The sequence below is a fragment of the Martes martes genome (genome assembly GCF_963455335.1).
Source record: "Martes martes genome assembly, chromosome: 13".
In the NCBI taxonomy this organism is placed as follows: domain Eukaryota; kingdom Metazoa; phylum Chordata; class Mammalia; order Carnivora; family Mustelidae; genus Martes; species Martes martes.
The window spans coordinates 77417423-77440647 of record NC_137901.1 but is presented as its reverse complement, the minus strand read 5'-3'; the positions used below and the strand labels follow the sequence as shown (position 1 = coordinate 77440647).

The window sequence follows — 23225 nt, the reverse complement described above, 5'->3', positions numbered from 1 at the left end:
GGAGAAAGGCCAGGCCCCCTTATGAGAAAACCAACGAGCGTCAGATGCAGCCAGAGCTGGGGCACCCAGGGCAAAAGGAGCCCCCCTTCCTCGCCTCTGGCGAGTCCACCTGCCTTGTGCTGGTTGACCACGTCCAGCTCCTTGTGGGTCGTGCAGAACTGCACCAGCAGCCCCAGCATGCCTGCGTAGCTCTGGTTGGGGTCGAGGCTGAGAATGGCTGACAAGTACTGTTCTACCAGTCCAGGGTTCTGAAGAGGAAGGCACGAAGCTGGCGTGTCACACAGCCATGGGGTGGGGGGAGCACAAAGCAGCGAAGCCCACCATCCCCTCTGCCCCCGGCACCTCTTTCCACAGCTTGCTGAGCTTCTTCACAGCGCCATCCACGGCGTGCCTGTGGGAGCCACCCAGCACCTCCAGCAGGAGCAGGCACTGCACCTCCACCTGTCAAGGCGTGAAACGTGAGTGGAGGCGCCGGGGCCCTCACAGCCGGCCCAAGACCTGCATCGGCCCACTCAACTCCAGCCAGATCCTCCTCCCTCCACCGCCGACACGTGGCCCCATCCCAGCATTACATCTGTTCACTCAAGCATTTCATTAATAAATATATGCTGAGCACCTATGAGTCAGACGGAGAAAACACATGGAGAAGGGGACATACGTGGGCCCTGCTTTCATGCACCTCACAGTTCAGAGGGAGAAAAAGATACAAGATAAACATACAGATGAATATGTAACTCCAGTGAGGTAAGGGCCATGCAGGAAAAAGATAAGCATCCTGTCTCATACGTGCCTTGACTTTCCCTTCATTCATTCCACAGACGCCTGCTGAATACTGACTAAATGGCAGGCGCTACACTGGGCACTTTAGTCATGAAAGTGAAGACTGATCAGATGATCCCGGCCTGTGTGGAGCTCCCCGTCCAACCCAGAGAGAAACACATCATAGGTGCTCAACTGAAAAATCTCAGAGACTTTATACACCACAAACACCCACAGCCACTGGGGAACAGTGCAAATGGCCACCCTGAGAAAAAGGGGATGCTTATCAAGAAGTCTGCTGCACTCCATCTGTAAGTGTATAAAATGACAGGTGAACGTGTTTTTTTACAGTAAAAGATTGCAAACAACATAAATGGCCATCAACAGGGGCCTAGTTATATATATTACAGGACATCCACTCATGATTAGTAAACAGTCATCAAGAATGAGAAACTCTTGGGCGCCTGGATGGCTCAGTTGGTTGGGCAACTGCCTTTGGCTAAGGTCATGATCCTGGAGTCTCAGGATCGAGTCCCACATCGGGCTCCCTGCTCAGCAGGGAGTCTGCTTCTCCCGCTGACCTCTTTCCTCTCATGCACTCTCTCTTAAATAAATAAAATCTTTAAAAAAAAAAAAAAAAAGAATGAGAAACTCTTTTTGCACTACTGTGGAACAGATTCAAAATCTGGTTAAAGAAAAAAAAGAGGGGGCAACCTGGGTGGCTCGACGGTTAAGCGGCCAACTCCTGACTACGGCTCAGGTTACGATCTCAGGGTTGAGATCAAGTCCTGCATCGGGCTCTGCACTTAGTGTAGAGTCTATTTGCCCCTCTCCCGTCCCCTCTGCCCACTCCCGATAGCACTATCTCTAAAATAAATAAATCTTCATTAAGAAAAGAAAAAGAAAGCAAGGTGAAAGAAAAAACTACTTTCAATACACTAGTGTTTGTGTAAGAAACCCTATTCAGTCGTATATACAGAGCATGTAACTACACATATAAGGAATTAGTAACAGAGGAACCCAGACGGCTAGAGAGGGAAATAGGTATAGCATTCTGTGCTTGTTGAAACCACATTCAAAACTACACTACTGTTCTCTCTTCCTAGAATGTTCTAACCCCTGATCTAGACACAGTTTGTTCATATCCTTTAGGCCTCTGCTCAAATGATGCCTCCTCTGAGGCCTCCTCCCACAATCACCCTGGACTGCACTCTCTCCATCTGCCTACCTGCCTTTCTGCTGTGTGACCTTCATCTCACCACTTATTAGCAGACCTATGTGTCGTCTACCTCCACCACCAGAGTGTAAGCTCCAGAGGCGCCTGGGTGCTATAGTCAGTTAAGGACCCAACTCTTGGTTTGACCTCAGTCATCATCTCAGGGTCTTGAGATCAAGCCCCACATTGGGCTCCATGCTTATCACAGAGTCGACTTGCCCCTCTCCCTCCCCCTCTACCCCTCCCTGTGTACATGCATTCTCTCTCTCTCTCTCAAATAAATACATCTTTAAAAAAAAAATTTCCTGGGCACCTGGGTGGTTCAGTTTGTTAAGTGACTGCCTTCAGCTCAGGTCATGATCCTGGAGTCCCAAGATTGAGTCCCGTATTGGGTTCCCTGCTCAGGAGGGAGTCTGCTTCTCCCTCTGACCCTCCCCTTCTCGTGTTCTGTCTCTCCCTCATTCTCTCTCTCTCTCTCTCAAATAAACCAAACTTAAAAAAAATTTTTTTTCTAAAGAAAAAAAAATTCTTTTTAAAAAAAGAGGTGTAAGCTCCAAGAGGGCAAGGTGCTCTTTCTCGTTCCCAGCTTTTGCCCCAGCTCCTAGAACAGTGCCCAGCATGTAGAGACCGTCAACAGATACCTGAGCAACTGAATGCATTCTGACACATATGTACAGTCGACATTGGCAACAAGTAAAGGAAGAACCCAGATTCAAGACACAGGAAAAACAAACATGGTCTCGCGCTCTTGATGTGTTCTGTCCTAGAAACACAATGCTCCAGGGATGACCCCTGCCATTCTCTAACCCACAAGCATACTTACTTACCTAGGGTCACTGGAGATAAGTGAATGAGGGAGCCATGATAAAGCATCTTATAACGAGGCCTAGGTAGCAATGAAACCCATAATCTGAAGGGAGTTCAATTCCGGTTACCTGCCAGGTTTCAGTGTTCTTATCCTTCAGTTAATCACTGATGGTTGCTCCACGGTCACCCCCAGCGGCGTGCTGGGGAAGCTCCCAGGGATGGGGCCATCACTGTGTCTTACTAGCAGGCTGCTTCGCGAGAGGAGCTACAGTTTTCTAGCACCACTCCTCACTTAGCTGCCCAGCCCTCTGTATGTTTCCACAGCCTTCTCACACCTCGTGCTGAGCCCCCCTTCACAACAACTCGTGGAGGGAAGTGGGGTAGGTGGCACTTCTTCCCATTTTGCAGAAACGGGCAACAGGCTCAGAAGTTACTACACGGCCAAATATCATGGCCGAGAACCAGAGCCATACCTCCAGCTCCTTCTCCATGAACCAGAAGACCATTCCTCTTGTTCTCCACTAAGCATATCTAGATATTCAAATGAACCTCCCAATCTGGCCTTTTGGGCTATCTCTGGTGAGCAGACATGTTGAAAGGCAAGGCAGGGAATGTGGAAGAAGCAGGCACAGGGAGGAGGGAATTAAAGGATCAAAACACAAAACTGCAAGAATTCCATTCCATCAGCCAGTTCAATAATGAAATCCAAACACAGGGGAAGGAATGATTAGCCAGAAAAAAAAAAATGATTTACATTATTGCATTTTCTGATTTACTTTCTCTCTCGCTGTTTCCCCTACCCTGGCCTGGTAAGTATTCCACGTATGCCGTGAAGGCAGGAACTGCCTTTCTCTGGTTCATCAGTGTACTCCCAGAGCCTAGCACCATGCCTGACAGAGAAGCTCCAACATATGTGATATGCAGATGAATGGCATTAGGCTGCCCTCATGACCATCCACCAAAATCACACGCGTTAGGACAATTCAAAGTGCTCGGCTACCCAGCACCAAGAAGATCACTTGCCGGAGAAGATGCTTAAACACGTCCCAACTCTGTGCAGAGAGGTGACCTTCACTGCTCCAAAGACCCAGGGAACCTACCAGTTTGTTCCAGATGTCTCCTTGCCGCTTGGCTCTCGAGGGAAACACAATGCGCACCAATAAGCAGGTCCAGGACAGGGCCAGCAAGGCAGCAGAGCCGCTACTCTTACTGCAGAGGGGAGGGGTGAGGAGGCAAAGGGTAAGTGCAGAGAAGCAGCCTCCATCTTGAGGACAAATGCTCAACGCAAGGCCCTGCCTGGTATATAAGACCCACACTTGACCTACGACTAGGCAGAACTGGAAACTGCTTCCTCATAGATCATCTGTAACCACTCAGGACAAGAAATGCAGGCCTTGTCAGCCAAATTTCCTCCTCTTAGCACTCACAGCTATAGAAGCAAAAAAAAAGGGTTTCCCGGGGGCGGGGGGGATGGTTTCCCCTATTTAGTGTCCACCGGCCATTTGCTTCCACTGGTTTCCCAACCCTGTTCCTCAGGAAAGTGGTTTGTCCACTGAGCCTGACATCCTGGCTCCTCCCTCCACTGCAGCAGGCAGACTGCTGGCGCCACTCAGAGTTTCACAGAGGAAAGAGAGACATGCTCACACCTGCTCAGCGCAGTTCATCTACACCAGCTTCTGCGAACAGGACTCCAGCAAGCCCCGGTAGGCCGTACCTTTCTCTCTTACCTGGGGACACCAGCTTTAGAGCCAATGCCTGAAGACTGCAGAGAGTGCAGAAGGTTCTTAGCAGTGGCTTCTGGCTGGGCCTCAGCCAACTGCTGGATGGCTGCCTGCAGGGCCCTGCGGGAAGCTGCATCTCTACGGGGAGGAATGAAGGGAAATGTGATCACTGGGGGGTAGGGGCAATGCAGCTCAGGCCAAGCGCTGGTCTTTCTCTGGAAAACTGGATTATACTAGATTCCAGTGGTTCACAGATGATGGGATTAGGAAATAACTAGAGAAATCTCCTTCCTCCTGGAGTTCTAGAAGCAGCTACTAAGGGCAAATGAGCCATCAAGGCTGTGAGGGCAACACAGGCATTTATGGAACACTAACTATGGGCCTCAAACTAGGCCAAGTCCTTCCACCCACATGACTGTTGAGAGTGTACAGACTCATAACGTGGCAGGCACTGTTCTGGGAGCTCTACACTTACTAACCACCACCTATGCGGCAGATAATAGCACCATCCCCATTCTGCAGATAGGGAAAACAGAGGCACAGGTTAAGTAAGCTGGCCAGGATCCAACAGCTAGGATGGGACATAGCTCCGAAGCCTGGGCTCTAACTGCTCTCCTGTACCACCTCTCTTGCAAAGGGCTGCAGGCACAGGGCCTTCCACTGGGACTCACCTGTACCGGTGCAGCGTCAAGCAGAATAATTTGCAGAGCCCTTTCACTGCTCCCTCTGGCAGATCTGAAACCAAACATCATGCAGAGATTAGTCAATAAAAACTACTTCGTGGGGCACCTGGGTGGCTGAGTTGGTTAAGCGACTGCCTTCGGCTCAGGTCATGATCCTGGAGTCCTGGGATCGAGTCCCGTATCGGGATTCCTGCTTGGCGGGGAGTCTGCTTCTCCCTCTTCCCCTTCTCATGCTCTCTCTCTCTGTCACTCTCATTCTCTCTTTAAAAAAAAAAAAAAAAAACTACTTCGTGAGCACCTGCTTGAGCCAGGACTCTGCCAGACATGATCTCTACCATGGGACACTTCCCGCAGGTTAGAGGTGGAATTCCTTTGAGGAAAAACCCACAGGAAAATCGGACTCCAGGAAAACAGCTGGTACAGAAAGGCTCTCAGGTGGACATGTGTTAAATGAACAAAACTAAGATGATGCTGTGGCCTCAAAGTCTAACACAATGGCAAGTGGTGCTTCTGGAGCGCTGGGGCGATTCTGCTTCTTAGGCCTGGGTGCTGGTTCCACAGGTGCGTCTAGTTTGTGGACATTAAGTGGGCTGTTTGCCTACGGTACGTGAACTCTATGTTTCTTCTAAAAAATTGTTGTTTTGTTTTGTTTTTTAATTTTATTTACTTTTTTTTTAAGATTTTGTTTATTTATTTGACAGACAGAGATCTCAAGTAGGCAGAGAGGCAGGCAGAGACAGAGAGAGGGAGAAGCAGGCTCCCAGGTGAGCAGAGAGCCCAATGCGGGGCTCGACCCCAGGACCCTGGGATCATGACCCAAGCCGGAGGCAGAGGCTTCAACCCACTGAGCCACCCAGGCGCCCCTAAAAAATGGTTTTTAAAAAGAGGACAAAATTGGGACACCTGGGTGGCTCAGTCAGTTAAGTGTCTGCCTTCGGCTGAGGTCATGATCTCAGGCTCCTGGGATCGAGTCCCGTGTTGGGCTCCTTGCTCAGTGAGGAGCTTACTTCTCCCTCTGCCTGCCGCTCCCACTGTCTGTGCTCTCTCGTTCTCTGATAAATAAGTAAATAACATCTTTTTAAAAAAAATAAATAATAAAAACAGGACAAAATTAATGTACTCTGAGGGATCAGAGAAGGGCAGAGCACCTAACTGGAGTGGCTTCCGAAGGTTCTAAGGACACACAGCTTGGCCTAACAGATCCGTAGGCTATGGAAAAGTGCAGAGAGAGATGTACAGAGTGCTGTTAACCACAGGAGCACAAGCGAAGGTGTGGGAATGCATAATGTCCCAGGGGACACGTGAGGAGGAAGAGGAGAAGGACTTAATTAGCACTCACAAGGTGCCAGGCCCTGCTCTAAGCACTGACACACGGTTCCTCATTTAATCCCTGTAAGGTGGGTATGTGACTCGGGCCACTCTCAGATGAAGAAACATAAGCCCAAGAAACCGAGCAGGCCAGCCGCGTGAAAGAGAAACTCTGGCTGTAACAACAGGGGTCAGTAATGGCAAACCAAGCTGTGGCCGGCTCTGCCTGCCGGACTGAAGCACGCAGACGAAAGGGAGAGGCTGTGAGTGGAGGAACGTAAGCCACAGTGTAGAGCAGACGCCCACGGGAGGCGCTGGGAGCCAAGGGCTCGCACAGCACCTCCCACCTCAGGTACCCCAATGGTGGGGACAAATGAACGAGGGGCAGGGACCTCGTCCCTCCAGGGCCCTGGACTGGGGGCTATTTCAGTGACCAAGGAAGAGTGACTGGGGCCAGCAAACAGGTCATGGCTGAGAGTTAACATACACTGGGTGCTCAACAGAGCCAGGCACAGTGTTAGGCACCGTCCAAACATATTCTCATTTACTCCTCACACTAACCCTCTGAAGGAGACACTATTGCTGTCTCCAAGTTCAAAGCAAAGAGACAGGCTCAGACAAGTTAAGTAACTTGAACCAGGTCGCACAACCTGAACGTGGCAGGGCGATGGCTAGAACACAGAGCCTGCCTGACCCAAGTCGAGCCCTTCATCAGCGACGCCTACACTAGAGGCTGGTGACTAGAAAGAGAAGGCACAGTAAACACTCCATCAGTGAGCCTCAGGGTTCAAGTACATGAAGGCAGGACTGAGGAGCCTGATGTGGGACTTGATCCCAGAACCCTGGGATCATGACCTGAGCCAAAGGCAGATACCTAACCGACTAAGCCACCTAGGAGCCTCAAGAACTAAAGATTTCATGCGGAGTAGTTAACTTCCCACCACCAACTTGCACATCAAAGATGACTAAACATCTTACAAATATTATTCACCCTGAGTGGCAGAACTTCAGGTGGCTGAAGAGTAAAGTCACTCTGAAAAGGTCTTGAGTAGTTCACAAACTTCACACACATGTTAAATGCCTTCCTCCATAAAATGGGAAAGTGCAGTATTCAGCAGTTCCGTCGCAGGAGGGCCAACCCCTGTGGCTCGGAAGGTGCATACAGATAGTACTTTGTCACATGGCAGCCTTTTCTAACTACAACCCTGTTACGAAAAGTGACCAGAGAGACTTCTGAAGCTGCCACAGAACTCATGCACTGAAGCGTTAACGCAGCAAATCTCTTAGAAGCTCACAAACAGGAATGGACGGAATTTACACGCAACTTTAAAAGGCTTGGGTATGTAACCAGGCAGCCGTGGATCAGAAGCAGCAAATGAGCACTTGGGTGAAGCAGGCTCTTGACTCACAGGAAGTGAAAGCTGAGGGACAGGGAGACCCAACTCTACACAGCCATGATTCTCTGACTCCAGCAAACGCAGCAGTCACCTAGAGGGCTTGCTGCATCACAGATGCTGGGCTGGGCCCCCATGGTTTCTGAATCTGAGTTTCTGGGATGGAGTTGAGAATCTGTATCGCAAACACGTTCTGACATGATGCTGATGCTGCCGGTCCAGGGACCACACTTTGAGAACCAATACTATACAGTAAAAACATACCAAAAGGTAACTCAAAAGCTAATTAGGATTTATTGGATGAAAGCAAACTAGTCCAAGGGGCGTCTGGGTGGCTCAATTAGTTAAGCATCTGCCCTCGGCCCGGGTCATGATCCCAGGATCCTGGGATCCAGCCCTGTGCTGGGTTCCCAGCTCAGCAGGGGAGTTTGCTTCTCTCTCTCCCTCTGCCCCTGCTCATGTGCTCTCTTCTTTCGCTCTCACTCTCTCTCAAATAAATAAAATCTTAAAAAAATAAAAAGAAAACAAAGCACACTAGTCCTTTTTTTTCCCCCAGTTCCAATAGTTACCATACAATGTTATATGAAGGCAAAGGAGTCCTACACACCCCAGTGGGTTGCAGGGACAGCCCTCAGTATGATACAGAATCAGGTTAACTACACGTGCTCTGTATTTCTCAAAATGTGTTCCCAGATCCTGAACAGGTTTTCAGCAAAAAAGAGGTTCAAGGAAACCACTGGATTTAAAGCTGAATAAAGTGAGAACCTTAGAAAGTTGAAACAAAAGAAAGCTTCATAAAGTTATTCTATCCTGGAATATGCTGTGAATCTCCCAGAAGGAAGTAGAAAGTATGACACCTTCCAAACTTAATTTGACCTTGGAATCTTCACTGGTCAAATCACCTATTACCATCTTGCTGACTTTCATCAAACAGACTGGGAAAAATGGGGTCCCAAGTCATAAAGAAAATGTTTTTGCATTTAATAAATTACTTAGGACTGTTGGTATCTTTTAGAAATATTTCCAGTCAGGCGCCTAGGTAGCTCAGTTGGTTAAGCGACTGCCTTCGGCTCAGGTCATGATCCTGTAGTCCTAGGATCAAGTCCTGCATTGGGCTCTCTGCTCAGCAGGAAGTCTGCTTCTCCCTCTGACCCTCCCCGCTCTCGTGCTCTCTCTCTCAAATAAAATCTTTATTTAAAAAAAAAGGGAATATTTCCAATCAAAATGGTTAAAACTGTAAAAAACCTCTGGTACCTAAATGGATCAGCTCTCTGCTAACCCAACTGTTTCAATGCACAGTACAACAAGCAAATACAGCAAGGGAAGGCAGAAGATGCTTCGAGGGGAAGAGGCAGCCATGGTTCTAAACAGAGAGCACAACTGACTCTGAAATGAAACTGTCTCTCAGCCACATGGATGGAAAATAAATACCTTTTCCGGCAACACATTTCCCCAGTTCATTGAGGATTTCTCTCCGTTCCTTCACACTGGCTGTTGTCACCTTCCCGGCAAAACGTTTTAGTGTCTCGGAAACCTGTGAAGACCAAACCCACAGCGGAAATTTCAGCAAACTACAAAACAATAAGTGTGTGTGTGTGTGTGTGTGTGTATGTGCGCGCGCACGCGGATGCGTGCGCTCATGCACTGGGGAAGAGGGTACAGAGTTCAGTGTGGTTCCCTCTAACTCAAAGTTTCTTGACCTCCACACTGCAGACATTTGGGGCTAGGTAATTCTTGCTGTGAAACCATCTTCCTACGTGGTAGGATTCTTTTTTCTTTTTTTTTTTTTTTAAGATTTCATTTATCCGGGGCGCCTGGGTGGCTCAGCGGGTTAAAGCCTCTGCCTTCGGATCAGGTCATGATCCCAGGGTCCTGGGATCGAGCCCCGAATCAGGCTCTCTGCTCAGCAGGGGGCCTGCTTCCTCCTCTCTCTCTGCCTGCCTCTCTGCCTACTTGTGATTTCTGTCAAAAAAAAAAAAAAATCTTAAAAAAAAAAAAAGATTTCATTTATCCATTTGACAGACATAGATCACAAGTAGGCAGAGAGGCAGGCAGAGAGAGAGGGAGGAAGCAGGCTCCCTGCTGAGCAGAGAGCGTGATGGGAGGCTTGATCCCAGGACCGTGGGATTATGACCTGAGCCAAAGGCAGAGGCTTTAACCCACTGAGCCACCCAGGCACCCCACATTGTAGAATTCTGAATGGCATTCCTGGCCTCTAACCCCTCAATGCCAGTAACAACACTCTACTCCTCCTGCCTCAGTTGACAATCTACACTGTCTCCAGACATTGTGAAAAGTCTCTTGGTGGGCCAAATCACCCCAGGGTGACATGTACTTCTTTAACCCAGTCAAGCAATCAATATACCTTACTTCAAAGTTTAGACAAGAAGAGGCAAAGCAAAAGGCCAAAACCTTAGGACAGAAAATACCCTTTCAGGATTATGTAAAATCCAGTGAGGGCACAGTGGCTGAAGGGTGGAAAGTCAAGAGACGTAACCCCAGCTCTGCCTCTTACCAGCTGTGGAAATTCAATCAAATTATGTCATCTCCTTGGACCCCCTTGGTGGCTCAATCAGTTAAGCGTCTCACTCAGCTTCGGCTCAGGTCATGATCTCAGGGTCATGGGATTGAGCTCTGCACTGGGCTCCGTGCTCAGTGCGGAGTCTGCTTAAGATTCTCTCTCTCCCTCTCCCCCTCTCTTTCTCTAATAAATAAATAAACCTTAAAAAAAAAAAAAAGATTAGGTCATCTCCCTGACCACCAGTTCCCCATGTATACCATGCAGGTAACAGCACCCACCTCGCAGGACGGTTAGAGGCTAAGGGAGAGAGCCTGTGTAGAGCATTTACTCTTCTCTCAGCACGAGGTCAGCTACCACCAGCAACAAGCCTTTGCGGTAGGCATCAGTCCCCCCACTTTACACGTGATAAAAAGAGCAGACTCCCAGAGGGAAGTCGTTGCTCAGACTGGGCCTGAGAGCCATAGCAGCTGCATTTTTGAAACTAAGCCTGAAACTGAGAGGTCTATAAACCACTGCCAACCAACCCTTAGCTTTCAACCGTCATCCACGTTAGCACAGCTGCATCCCCTGCACTGAGGGGAGCTATTTCAGAGGCAGGTCTTATTAGTAAAATAAAATTCAAGGGTGGATAGAGAAACAAAATTAGGCTAAGTTTTTCTTACACTTAAATCCCTGATATAATTCTACTGGCAATGAGTAAACTCGTGCCAAAACTGTCTTCCACGTAAGTGATTGTTTTAATACTGTCTTTTGTTTTTATAGTTACACATGCAGATAATTAAAGAGTCAATGTCATGTCAACTATACTTCAAAAAAAAAAAAAAAAAAAGCTGAAGAGTTCTGGGAAGTCTGCTAGAAAAACCAGTCTCTTGCCTTCACTCCCCAAGGGCACCCTCTCACCAATTCTGGCTCACGATTTTGGGAGTTACCCCCATAATCTCTAAATAACTTGTCTGTGCCACTACTACTTGATTTTTCAGTTTTGTTACCTTTTATTTTTTTTTAAAGATTTTATTTATTCATTTGACAGAGATCACAAGTAGACAGAGAGAGGCAGGCGGCGGGGGGCGGGGGGGGGGGAAGCAGGCTCCCCACCAAGCAAAGGGCCCAATGTGGGGCTGGATCCCAGGACCCTGAGATCACGACCCTAGCTGAAGGCAGAGGCCCAACCCACTGAGCCACCCAGGCGCCTTTTGTTTTATCTTTTATAGTAGCTCTTTTGTTACCTTTTATAGTTTTGTTACCTTTTATAGTAGCTCTCTTTCTCCAACCTCACCTCATACCCTCCCCTTTTCCCCAACATAATTCCTCAGTTTCATAATACAGGCTAGCTCAGTAGTCAGTGTTTACACTGCATATAAATGGTAGGCATTCAACCTCTAATTAATTTTTTTAAAGATTTTATTTATTTACTTGTCAGAGAGAGAGAGAGAGAGTGAGCACAGGCAGACAGAGTGGCAGAGGGAGAAGCAGGCTCCCCGTGGAGCAAGGAACCCGACGTGGGACTCGATCCCAGGATGCCGGGATCACGACCTGAGCCGAAGGCAGCCGCCCAACCAACTGAGCAACCCAGGCGTCCCCCTCTAATTAATTTTTTTAAGATTTTTATTTATTTACTTATTTTTTGAGAGAGAGCATGTGCACACATACCTGAGCAACCGGAAGAAGGAGCAGAGCGAAACAGAACCTAAAGCAGGCTCCTGGCTGAGTGTGGAGACCGACTCCATGACCCCGAGGTCATGAATGGAGCCAAAATCAAGAGCTGGATGCCCAAGTGAGCCACCCAAGCGCCCCCATTCAACCTCCATTTAAAGATTTTATGTATTTGTCAGAGAGACAGAGAGAGAGAGAAAGACAGGCAGGCAGAGAGAGATGCAGGCTCCCTGCTGAGCAAGGAGCCTGAGGCAGGACGCAATCCCAGAACCCAGGGATCATGACCTGAGCCAAAGGCAGACACTTAACTGACTGCGCCACCCAGGCGTCCTTCAACCTCCATTTAATACACTATGTTTACTATCCTACACAGCTTTATTTACCCTGGAGTTAATAAATGCCCTTTCCCACCTTGCCTCAGTTTGCCTTGTTTTATGTGGTCTAATTTGCATTTCGATCCCAAACTTTTTGCCACTTGCCTAAATCTCAGTACATTTGGGCAGATCAGGTATTCCTTCCTGAAGAAGTCTCTCCCAGAACTTGATGACCTGCCCCAATTTGGCAGGTGATCCACTACAGATGGGACACAGTATATCACCTGAAAATGTACTCTCTCTTATGTTTACACTACAGATGGGACACAGTATATCACCTGAAAATGTACTCTCTCTTATGTTTACACGGAGCATATCCTCCATTTTGTGAAGTCCTTGCAAATCTGAAAATGTTCTAGCTTCACAGTTGACTTAAGTTTGTTTGGATACAGAATACTAGGTTGAAATCATTTTTCCACAGACTACCAAAGACATTTCTCACTGAACTCCAGCTTTCAGTGTTGTTGTTACAAAGTCCAGTGCCATTTTGATTTTTGATCCTTTGTATGAGACCTGACTTTTCCTCCTGCAAACTTCTAGGATCTTCTCTTTGTGTCCAAGGTTCTAAAGTTTCACACTACTGTGCTTTGTTGCAAGTCTATTTTTATCTATTGTGCTGAGCATTTTTGGTCTGGAAACACACCCTCCAGTTGGGGGCAAGTTTCTTGAATTACTCTGCAGATGACCTCCTTGGATACTGGGCCTTCTACACTAGTCCTCACAGCGATCCTGTTTTATACTCTCCTGAGAAAAAAAGTCCAGGCTTTTGCCAAGGTGGAGAAAGACAGCTGGGGATCTGACTGCATCTGAAAAGGGCTTTCACCCAATCCTCCTAACTTACCCCTCCCACTCACCCTCACTTCCAGAGGTTAGCTGATACCCCCAGCTCTCATCTGTCAGAGATTCTGCCATGTGAATCAGGTTGCTTCTCAGCTTTCCCAACTGTTGGCCCAGGAGTCATTTTCCTTGGGTCTGCTAAATCCTTGCCATTCATCACTTTGTAGTTTCCAAAAGTTTGCTGCTGTTGTCTGCTCCCCATTTTCCCAATCCTTGTGGGATTACTTTTTTTTTTTTTTAAACTTTTACTAGTTTTAGTGACGGCTGAGGAGACATCAAAAATAGATGCATGAATACAACCCACTCTCTACCTAGAATTCCCACATAGCTGTCTTTCTAGGATAATATTAGATTCTTGGCTACAGTTTCTCTCACAAAGTTGAAAGAACTTTTTAGGTTTAAGGCTCGTCTTTCTCTTAATCAGAAAATGAATTAAGGCCCCATCAGAAAACCGAAGAAATGCACTCCAAGATCTTTTAGAGAAGTCTTTTGTTGGTGTGACCAGATGCAAACAGCTTTAGAGATCACAGGTTTCTCTCTAGAGTGGCAATGTCCAAAAGAACCTTGTGATGATGGAAATTGTTCTTCTGCACTGTCCAGTACAGTGGCCAGCAGCCACACGTAGCTATCCATACACTGAAATGTGGCCAGAGCAACTGAAGAACTAAAATTTTCATTTCATTTACTTTTAACTAACTTAACTAGCAATTAAATACCCACATGGCTAGTGGCTACCATAATGAACACCACAGCTCTTGAGAGATGTTTCTCCACTTGAGTATTAATGTTAAACATTCAGTGTGTGTCCCCTAACCCCTTCCAAAATACCCAAGAGAGTAAGCTTTTCTTTCCAGGATTCAGTATAACGCACCTGAAACAAATTACCAGCCCCCTGCACAGATAATTCTCAAAACGCAACTCCCAAATGTTTCCTAAGTGCTCACTCTCTGGTCTCAGGGCCTCCCTATCAAAATCAATTAGTCTCCTCTCCCTGGAGATCCAAGTAAGCCAAGCTGTCCCTTAGACACGGGTTTCTTTTTCCCATATTATTGTCTTTTCACTCTAAAACACTCGTGACTACAGTCGAGGTTAAGGTGGAAGAAAAAGTTTTTCCCAAGTCCTTCCCGAACTACGAGGTATTACATTCAAGGATGGTAAGGCTCTTCCAAGGTAGTAACGGTTCTTTTACTTCCAACCCTGGTCCTAAGAACCAGCACCAACGTATAAAGTCCCCTACTTTAACTCACTGAATCCTCACAAGCCTCTACCGTAGATACTACCTTAGCCCCATTTTATAGACGAAAAGACTGACACTTGGCGGAGCTAAGTAAGTTGCCGGGGATTTCACGGAAATCAGCGAGCTGGGACTCAAACTGTATAAATGGAAAGCCTGTGCTCTAAGTCCCTGCACACCGTGGGTGCTCGAGAAACGTTTGCTGAACGTAAAGTTTAAGGACGAGCCGGCATTGGCCGGGGCTCACTGCCCGAGAGCTCGGAGAAATGCAGCAGAGACTGGTAAAGGTGAACTTCTGCAACTCCAGGGAAAGGGAGGGCCCCGCCGGGCGCCAGCAGCCGAAGCCCAGGCCGGAGCCCCTGACTCCTCCAGTCCGGGATCGGTGTGCGCCGCGCGGGCCGGGCCGGACCAAGAGCCGCGAGGGGTCGGCCGGAGACGGCCCCAGGGCCGCGCCCTCCGCAACCACTGTCCCCCAATACCCCTAGGCCAGCGGCAAGAGCGGTCTGGCTCGACGGCCGCCGTCCACACCCAGTCACTGGCCGCGTTGGCCCCGCAGCCGCCCGCCTCACCTGCGTGTCCGCCGCCATCCTGCCGGCGCTGACTCCGGAACCGCTTCCGGAGCGCTTCCGGGTCATAGCGCGGGCCCACGCGGCAGGGCGAGGCCAGGAGCCCGCCGGGCCCGGGCCTGGCGCCCCCGGGCGGGACGGCGGCCGCAGCAGCCCGGGCTGGGAGGCGGGCAGCGGGATGGAGTGCCTGAACCGGCGCCGGGGACAGTGGAGGCCAACCCCCAGGGCCTGCTCTTCAACCCCAGGGCCCTTCTCAGCCTGGCCTCGTGGGAGACGAAGGTCTTTGAGGATTTGTAATGTGGTGAGACCACCCCGTAGTCTTCGACCCGCTTGAGTTCTCAGGTCTGGCCCCACGTGGCCTGTGCCGAGAGACGGCCACATTCTTTAAGGAAACGATATTCTTAAATGGCAGAATTGACCTAGGTAAAAGGGAGACAGCGAACTAGCATCTTCTCCTGAGCTTGTAACCAGTGGCAGACAACGTGGAGTTAGAAAACAAGGGGGAACTCTGGCTACCAGGGAAGGGTTGTGGAGCTGAGAGGGGGCTGCACAGGACGAAATGTTCCAGATCCGGACGAAACGTTCCAGATTGGGACGTAGGCAAGGCCACAGGGTGGGAGCCTGAGGGCAGTAAAGGACCTCACGGTCCACGGGGCATTGTCTTAATTTTCAGTGTGCAGACGGGTCAACTCTACAAACTACAGTGTAAAGAAAGGGGTCTGTGCAGCTTAGCTGTTGGCCCTCTTAGCAATGGCCTTCAAACTGTAGTCAACCTAGTTACAATAAATACTTTTCCATCAGGACCCAGTACAGATTTGTAACCACCACAAGGAAGCACCTACCCTTGCAGCAATCACGTTTTATCTTGGTCACCGCCTACTCAAAATATCTGAGGGACCCAGGCTAGTGGCCAGATAGCCATGGAAATAAGAATTCTGGTGTAATAGAAATTCAGTTAGGAGCACCAGCTGGCAGTCCGTGCGGCGCATGCAACTCTCAATTAATGAGTTGTGAGTTCAAGCCCAGAGTTGGGTAGAGATTACTTAAAAAAAAAAAAAAAAAAAGCTAAAGCTGGGTGGTATTAGGGGGACATGGGTGACTCAGTTAAGCGTCAGCCTTCAGCTCAGGTCATGATCCCAGCTGCTGGGAAAGCAGCACCTCAATTACAAGAACACTAGAAAGAAAAAAAAAAGGACACTGAAATGTCAACTTCAAATAAACCTCTACTGTTCCACCATGGCTCTAGTTTCTAGTACAAAGCACTATGAACCTCAAAATGCACAAAATGAAGAGTCCAGAGACACTTAAGAGAAGTAAGCCTTTATTTCCTTGTTTCACAAATAAACTTGGCTGAATTCGTTGCTTTTTGCTGATTAGTCGAAGAGACCAAATCCCATATCCTCATCCGACTCCTCCGACTCTTCCTTTGCTTCCACCTTGGCTGGGGCTGCGGCAGCAGCAGGTGCAGCAGTGGTGGCAGCGGCCACGGGGGCGGCAGCCACAAATGCAGATGGATCAGCCAAGAAGGCCTTGACCTGAAGCAAGAGGAAAAGTTCGCGATCAAAATGGTCATCCACAACCTCTGCTACCCACAACCCCTCAGCTCTAGTTCAATGGCCAACAACTTCTCAGCCACTGAAGCCTTCCCTGGAGCCTTTCTTGGAGATGATCAGGCAAGACAGCTTGGGTATGGCCTGGTAAGCTTAAACCCAGCTCTTACCCATCAACTAACCCCTCTTCTGGTCTCTTGTCATTTCTAAAGTCAAGGACACACCTCCCCTGCCCAACTTCTTAAGGAAACTCTTAAAAATGTATCTACTTTGTACAATATGATCATTAAACGCAACTAAGCATGCTACCATCTATTTATCCCATCAGAGCCACTGTGGTCTTAATGGGCTTTTTACCTTTTCAGCAAGTGGGAAGGTGTAATCAGTCTCCACAGACAAAGCCAGGACTCGCTTGTATCCATTGATGATAGAATGGGGCACTGATGCAACAGTTGGGTAACCTATCTGCAGACATACGCTGGCAACATTGCGAACACCCTATGAGGGGAGGAAAAAATTCCATGTCAACTGAGCTAGGTAACTTACAGTCAAGACATGAAGTCCAAGCGAAGTTCAACAGCAGGCAAGACTTCCAGACTGACTTCCTATGTCTCACAGAGGGCGCTTACCTCACACCAAATGCTTCAAGAAGGACAATCCAGATGTAATAATTTATAAATGTTTTTTGCCCCTATTTCCAACATGATTATTTCCTATACCATAATGATGGCACTTACTTCAAAAGTCACCATTTTGTGGGGCGCCTGGGTGGCTCAGTGGGTTAAAGCCTCTGCCTTCGGCTCAGGTCATGATCCCAGGGTCCTGGGATCGAGCCCGGCATTGGGCTCTCTGCTCAGCAGGGAGCCTGCTTCCCCCCCCCTTTCTGCCTGCCTCTCTGCCTACTTGTGATCTCTGTCCGTCAAATAAATAAATAAATAAAATCTTAAAAAAAAAAAAGTCACCATTTTGTGAAAATGTAAACTAAGCTAACCATTCAGTTCTGTAAGAACAAAAAAAAAAGGTTAAGCTAATTCCAGATATAAATTTCATCCACTACTGAGATTTCCAAATAATTAAAACTATATATATTAAACGCAATTTTTCATTTGTCCAAGAAAACAAAAAAGGAATTGTATCTTCTGTCTCCTTATTCATCAATTAAAAGATATTCTAATGGCAAAAACTAACCCAGCTAGTTTCAGGAAAAGTCAATCCTCCCCAAACAGGGTACCTGGCAACATTTACTTATACACGGTCCTCATTTTTCTCATTTCTCCTCTGACTCAGGACACACCACTCAAAATCTCATGTTTTACTGCAGGTCCTAGAGTAACAATGGCCCTATTTGCCCAGTGCTGTTAGAAGGCTTTATACCGATTAATTCATTAAATCCCTCAACAACCTTGTATTATTACTGTTTTACAGACAAGGAAACCGAAGTAAACAGATTAAATCATTGTCCTTGGTTACGTGGCTAATTTCAGGTGTGTAGCCAGGATGCAGTCTGAAACTGGCCAGGCTCTCAACCATTAACCAAGGGCCTGAAATGGACAGCTTTTACCTCCAGGAAGCGAGAATGCAGAGTTTCCTCTGTGATGTCAAGCACTTCAGGGTTGTAGATGCTGCCATTGTCAAACACCTGCTGGATGATCAGCCCAAAGGAGAAGGGGGAGATGTTCAGCATGTTCAGCAGTGTGGCTTCGCTGGCTCCCACTTTGTCTCCAGTCTTAATCAGCTGCACATCACTCTGAAGAACAAGGTGACGGTTGGCAGTCAACACCAGGACAGCCAGCAGGCCCACAGAAACCAAGTCCCCACCACTTGCCTGGCTAGCACTGGCAAGCCGAGTCCACTCACCAGGATTTCAATGGTGCCTCTGGAGATTTTAGTGGTGATGCCTAAAGCCTGGAAGAAGGAGGTCTTCTCGGGCCCCAGACCAGTGTTCTGGGCTGGCACAGTGACCTCACATGGGGCTATGGCACCAGCACGGGCAGCAGCTGGCACCTACACGGAAACAACAGTGAGAAGTTTTCTCTCCACAAACACAAGTTGAAAATGATCAGTTTTGCTTTTAAGGAGCCAAAATTAGCGATTAGATTTCATTAGCCATCCTGATTCTCTCCTTACCTTATTGGCCAGCAGCATGTCCCTGATCTCAGTGAGGTCCTCCTTGGTGAACACAAAGCCCACGTTCCCCCGGATATGAGGTAACAGTCTGCAAAGAGAAGTTGACAGGAGGCAGTCACCTTTCAGCACCATTCTTCTCCAGGAAAGGGGAGAAGGGCTCTGAGAAGGGAGGACAAAGATGCCCAAGAGAATTAACTGACTTCTCCAGAGCTGGGTTGTTCTCCAGATGCCCTCGGATGGCCTTGCGCATCATGGTGTTCTTGCCCATCAGCACGACAGCCTTCCCGCGGAGGGACATGCGGATCTGCTGCATCTGCTTTGAACCCACATTGTCTGCTCCCACAATGAAGCATTTTGGATAATCATCCAAAAGTTGCTACAAAAACAAACCAGAAACAAACAATGGTTAACAGGAGGAAAGAGAGAAAATATCAAAAGAAACCAAATCCCATAATCACCGGTTTCCATCTCACTCCCTTTCTTCTAGGCTTTTGAAGTGATTCAGAAATTGGGACAATTCCTCCCACTGGGAGCCACCTGAGTTGCAAAACTGACAGACTGTATCAAAGATTTGTACCCTGAGTATGAATGGTGAAAATTAGGTATCTCCGTTCAACCCCTCGATTTTTTTTATTGTAACTTTTTTTTTAAAGATTTTATTTATTTATTTGACAGATCACAAGTAGAAAGGCAGGTAGAAAGAGAGGAGGAAGCAGGCTCCCTGCTGAGCAGAGAGCCCGATGCCGGGCTCGATCCCAGGACCCTGGGATCATGACCTGAGCCAAAGGCAGAGGCTTTAACCCACTGAGCCACCCAGGCGCCCCTTTATTGTAACATTTTTAACTTTTCCCAATTATAAGACACGTTTCTGATTCATTAAGTGGCTGCATCAAACAGAAAAAAACGACTATTCCAAACAAGGTTAGGTTTACGGCATTTTAAGCACGAGGTAAAACAAATACAACAAAACGTTACTTGCAGAATCTAAACTGTGTGTATGACTGGACAATCCTTTTAAGTTCTCTGTGTATCTGAAAACGTTCATGATAAACAGTGGAGAACAGACGAAGCTCCACAAGGCAGCCTAATGCCTAAAGAAGAGCAGGGTCTCCTTTCTGCGCAGGGAAGACACCCCCCGCCACGGAGACCATCCAAGAGAACACATTCACAGGGTATCTGGTATCTTGAGGGGACCTAAATATGCAACAAGTTGCCACTTCGTAGTGAGTCACTCATGGGCCTTCCCAAAATGGAAACAGAAGAGCAGAATGACGAGTGCTCTATGGAAACCAGACAGACCAGAGTACAAATGGTGTCATCTCAGGAGCCACTTAAACTGCCTGAACCCATTTACCTGCAACAAGGATTTGGGGGGGTGGGGCAGATCTCCGCAGGCTGCAAAAACTAAACGAGATTTGCCTGAAATGGTCGTTCAGCAGCTGGCACCCAGGACGTGCTCAACACATGACAGTTCATGATTCCTATTAGTGCCCAGGCCCCAAGCAGCATAATGGGCGATGGCGACCCATCCCCGCACTTACGATAATCTTAAGGAAGTAGTTGGACTTCCAGGTCGCCCTGTCTTCCCTGGGCATCACGGCGGTGCGTCAGGGATTGCCACGCAGGGTTTAAAGACGATGTCACTGCGCAGAGAAAAGGAACTCAGACACCCCCCGACACCCGTCACGTCACCACGGCCCGATTGGGCTTCAAGGCCGAGGCCTATGCAGGGTAGGCCACGCGTGGGCGCCCCCAGCCCGACTTGGGGCTGCCGCCGTCGCCGCCACTCCGGGAGCGCAAGCCACCGCCGAGGCCCCAGACCGGACAGGCCCGGGCCCGCCCCCTCCCAAGATCCCACAAAGAAACCCCCCCAACCCATCTCTCCCGCCGCCGGTTCCCGGTGCGGCCGCGCCAACCACACGAACCTCTCACGAGGACGCCTGGAGAGAGGAGGGCCGCGCGCCGGCGCACACCTTTTATATGTGAACGAAGCGGCCAATCAGAAGACGAGGACAATGTCCCCACCTATTGGCTGGCGCCGACGCCTATCTAGTGACGCTTAACTGGTGTAGACAGCCATTGGATAATATTGCTGCCACTCCAGCCAACGGGAAGCCGTCTTTAAATAAAGCCGTTAAAGAAGGCGCCGCTTCATGTTGGAGCAGCTGTCTCAAAGCTGCTTCCCTCTGCTGGCCTGGAGCCGCTCGCGTTCAGGGGCTAGAGCTTGGGCGCTGAGCGTTCAAGTTTTCTCCTGCCACCTGGTCAAATCGTAAACAGAAGAGTACGATGTGGAGCTGAGGTATAATTGCACACGCATTAGAAACAGCGTGGTCTCTTGTTACTCTATAGTTTGTTCTTCCCCCTACCAAGACAGAGGAACCCTCTAATACCTAAGTCAGATCATTATCTCATCTCCTCAGAATTCCTCAAAGGTTTCGAATTTGCTCAGAGAAAAAGCTTAAAACTTAAACTGCCTACGAGACCCTACAGGATCTGCTCTAGACCTCTACCCCTATAATCTCATTCTTTTCCTACTGACTCTCCCTTCCAGCCAGATGATGCTCTTTGGTGTGTTTCCAAAACATGCTCCCACTTGAGGGGTCGTGCAATAAATAGCTAGTCCCTCTCCCGGAAGACTCCTTGCTGATATCCACGGAATTAACTCCAAGTCTTGGATCAAATATCATGTGCTCAAGGAGGCCTACCCAATCGCCTTATTTAAAATTACCCAAAAATTCACTACTACTTCCCCCTTACTCTGTTCTATTTTTTCGGTAGTACTTCCACCTGTTTCTTTTTCTTTTCTTTTCTTTTCTTTTTTTTTTTTTTTAGCACTTCCACCTTCTAACACACTATATAACTTACTACTTACTATGTTGTTGGTTGTCTGTCTCTCCCTGCAAGAAAGCAAGCTCCACAAAGCAGAGAACTTTGTCTTGTGCCTGGCACATAATAAATATTTGTTGACTGAATGAACGCAAGGTTTGCAGTCAGAAGACCTGGATCCAAAAAAAAAAAAAGAAGAAGAAGAAGAAGAAGAGGAAGAGGAAGACCTGGATCCATATCCTCCTTCTACCACTTGCTAACTGTGTCATCTTAGGAAATGATTTCACCTTGCTGATCCTCTGTTTCCTTTTCCTTAACTGTAAAATAGGGATAATGAAGTATGCACATTCTAGAGTTGCTATGAGGATTAAATGAGATATGTGTTGTTTTTTTTTTTTAAGATCTTATTTATTTATTTATTTGACAGACAGAGATCACAGGCAGGCAGGGGGTGGGGGAAAGCAGGCTCCCCACTGAGCAGACAGCTAATGCAGGGCTCTATCCCAGGACCCTGGGATCATGACCCAAGCCGATGGCAGAGGCCTTAACCCACTGAGCCACCCAGGCACCCCCACGTGTTAAGTCTTAACACAGTCCCTGAAATGTAGGAGGAAGTCACTAAATTCTAGTTTTTTATTATGCATTCATTCAACATTTATTTGAACACTTGTGTTAGATCAGTAATTTTTTCTTTCTGGTAATGACTGAGGTAGGCCCCAGGGCAGAAGGGGTGTTTCTATCTTCACCCTTTCAAGTTAGAAGTTTCTGTATTTTTGTTTCAAAGCCTCCTAGTGCCTCTGATGACCAGCTGTTTAGAGAACTGTTGGAGTCAGTTACTGCTAAGATCTTTTTAATGACAGTGTATTACTGCGTGCTCAGCATTGTGCTAAGTACTTTGTACACATTACTGCTGTGAATCTTTGCAACAATTCCCTGAGGAGGTACAGCATTAGCATTTCCGTTTATCAATGAGAAAATTCACAGGTTAAACAGCTTGCTCAAGCCCTAATTAACAATGGCTTTGGAACTGAAATCTAGAAGCAAGTATAAAGCCCCCGAGTCTCACGATGCTATACAGTCCCTTCTAAACCTTGAGGCTGTCTCTCCCCAAATGTACTTTTCCAAGTATATACACACTCAATGGTACCTTTCTGAACACATCCTAGCTCTGATGATATAAATACCCTTTCTAATTGTAGTACATCAATATAATGGAATACCATGAAGCCATTAGAAAATGATGCCGATGTATATTTATTGACACGGGAAAATACTCACAAAGTACAGCTGAGTGAAAAAGCAAACTACAGTGAAATGTGCCATATCCATTTCTATAAATAAAATAAATTCGACATGGTCAGGAAGGATAAACCGTCATCACCTTTGGGTGAGGGTTGAAGGTAATTTCCATTGGAGCTCACTGTGAAATGGCCAAGATTCCAACTAGAATTCTACATGCTGCTTTTGGAAAACCATTCCAGAGAACAGGGAAATTGTGAAGCATCTCAAAGAGGAACAATGCTCTCCAGGAGGGCCCAGGGCTGGAGTTCTGGCTCAGGCAAGAAGGAAGCTGCAAACATGGACATGACCACTTGGGGGGGGGCGCAGTAGAGACCCACCCTCCACTCTAAGTTCGCCAACTTCCGCTG

General features: G+C 47.9%; 2 protein-coding genes across 2 annotated transcripts in view; both read right to left on the bottom strand.

Moving 5' to 3' along the window:
• The window catches only part of GCN1 (GCN1 activator of EIF2AK4), a gene marked incomplete at its 5' end in the record, with an annotated part of 60191 nt that extends 45049 nt beyond the window's left edge, over positions 1 to 15142 (bottom strand). Inside the window, 7 exons of the mRNA XM_080822281.1 lie at positions 114 to 248; positions 343 to 441; positions 3883 to 3991; positions 4510 to 4641; positions 5175 to 5238; positions 9320 to 9422; positions 15077 to 15142. Coding sequence (XP_080678407.1) covers positions 114 to 248; positions 343 to 441; positions 3883 to 3991; positions 4510 to 4641; positions 5175 to 5238; positions 9320 to 9422; positions 15077 to 15142 — 708 coding nt within the window. The remainder of the gene's footprint in view (positions 1 to 113; positions 249 to 342; positions 442 to 3882; positions 3992 to 4509; positions 4642 to 5174; positions 5239 to 9319; positions 9423 to 15076) is intronic.
• Positions 15143 to 16377: 1235 nt separating this feature from the next.
• On the bottom strand, positions 16378 to 20734 carry RPLP0 (ribosomal protein lateral stalk subunit P0). Its single transcript, XM_080821708.1, has 8 exons — positions 20676 to 20734; positions 20292 to 20393; positions 18951 to 19126; positions 18751 to 18838; positions 18481 to 18627; positions 18185 to 18370; positions 16981 to 17121; positions 16378 to 16608 (listed from the first exon to the last, which is right to left on the bottom strand). The coding sequence occupies exons 2-8, from the start codon at positions 20343 to 20345 to the stop codon at positions 16447 to 16449; spliced, it is 954 nt and encodes a 317-aa protein (XP_080677834.1). The 5' UTR covers positions 20346 to 20393; positions 20676 to 20734; the 3' UTR covers positions 16378 to 16446.
• Between the last annotated feature and the right edge of the window lie 2491 nt (positions 20735 to 23225).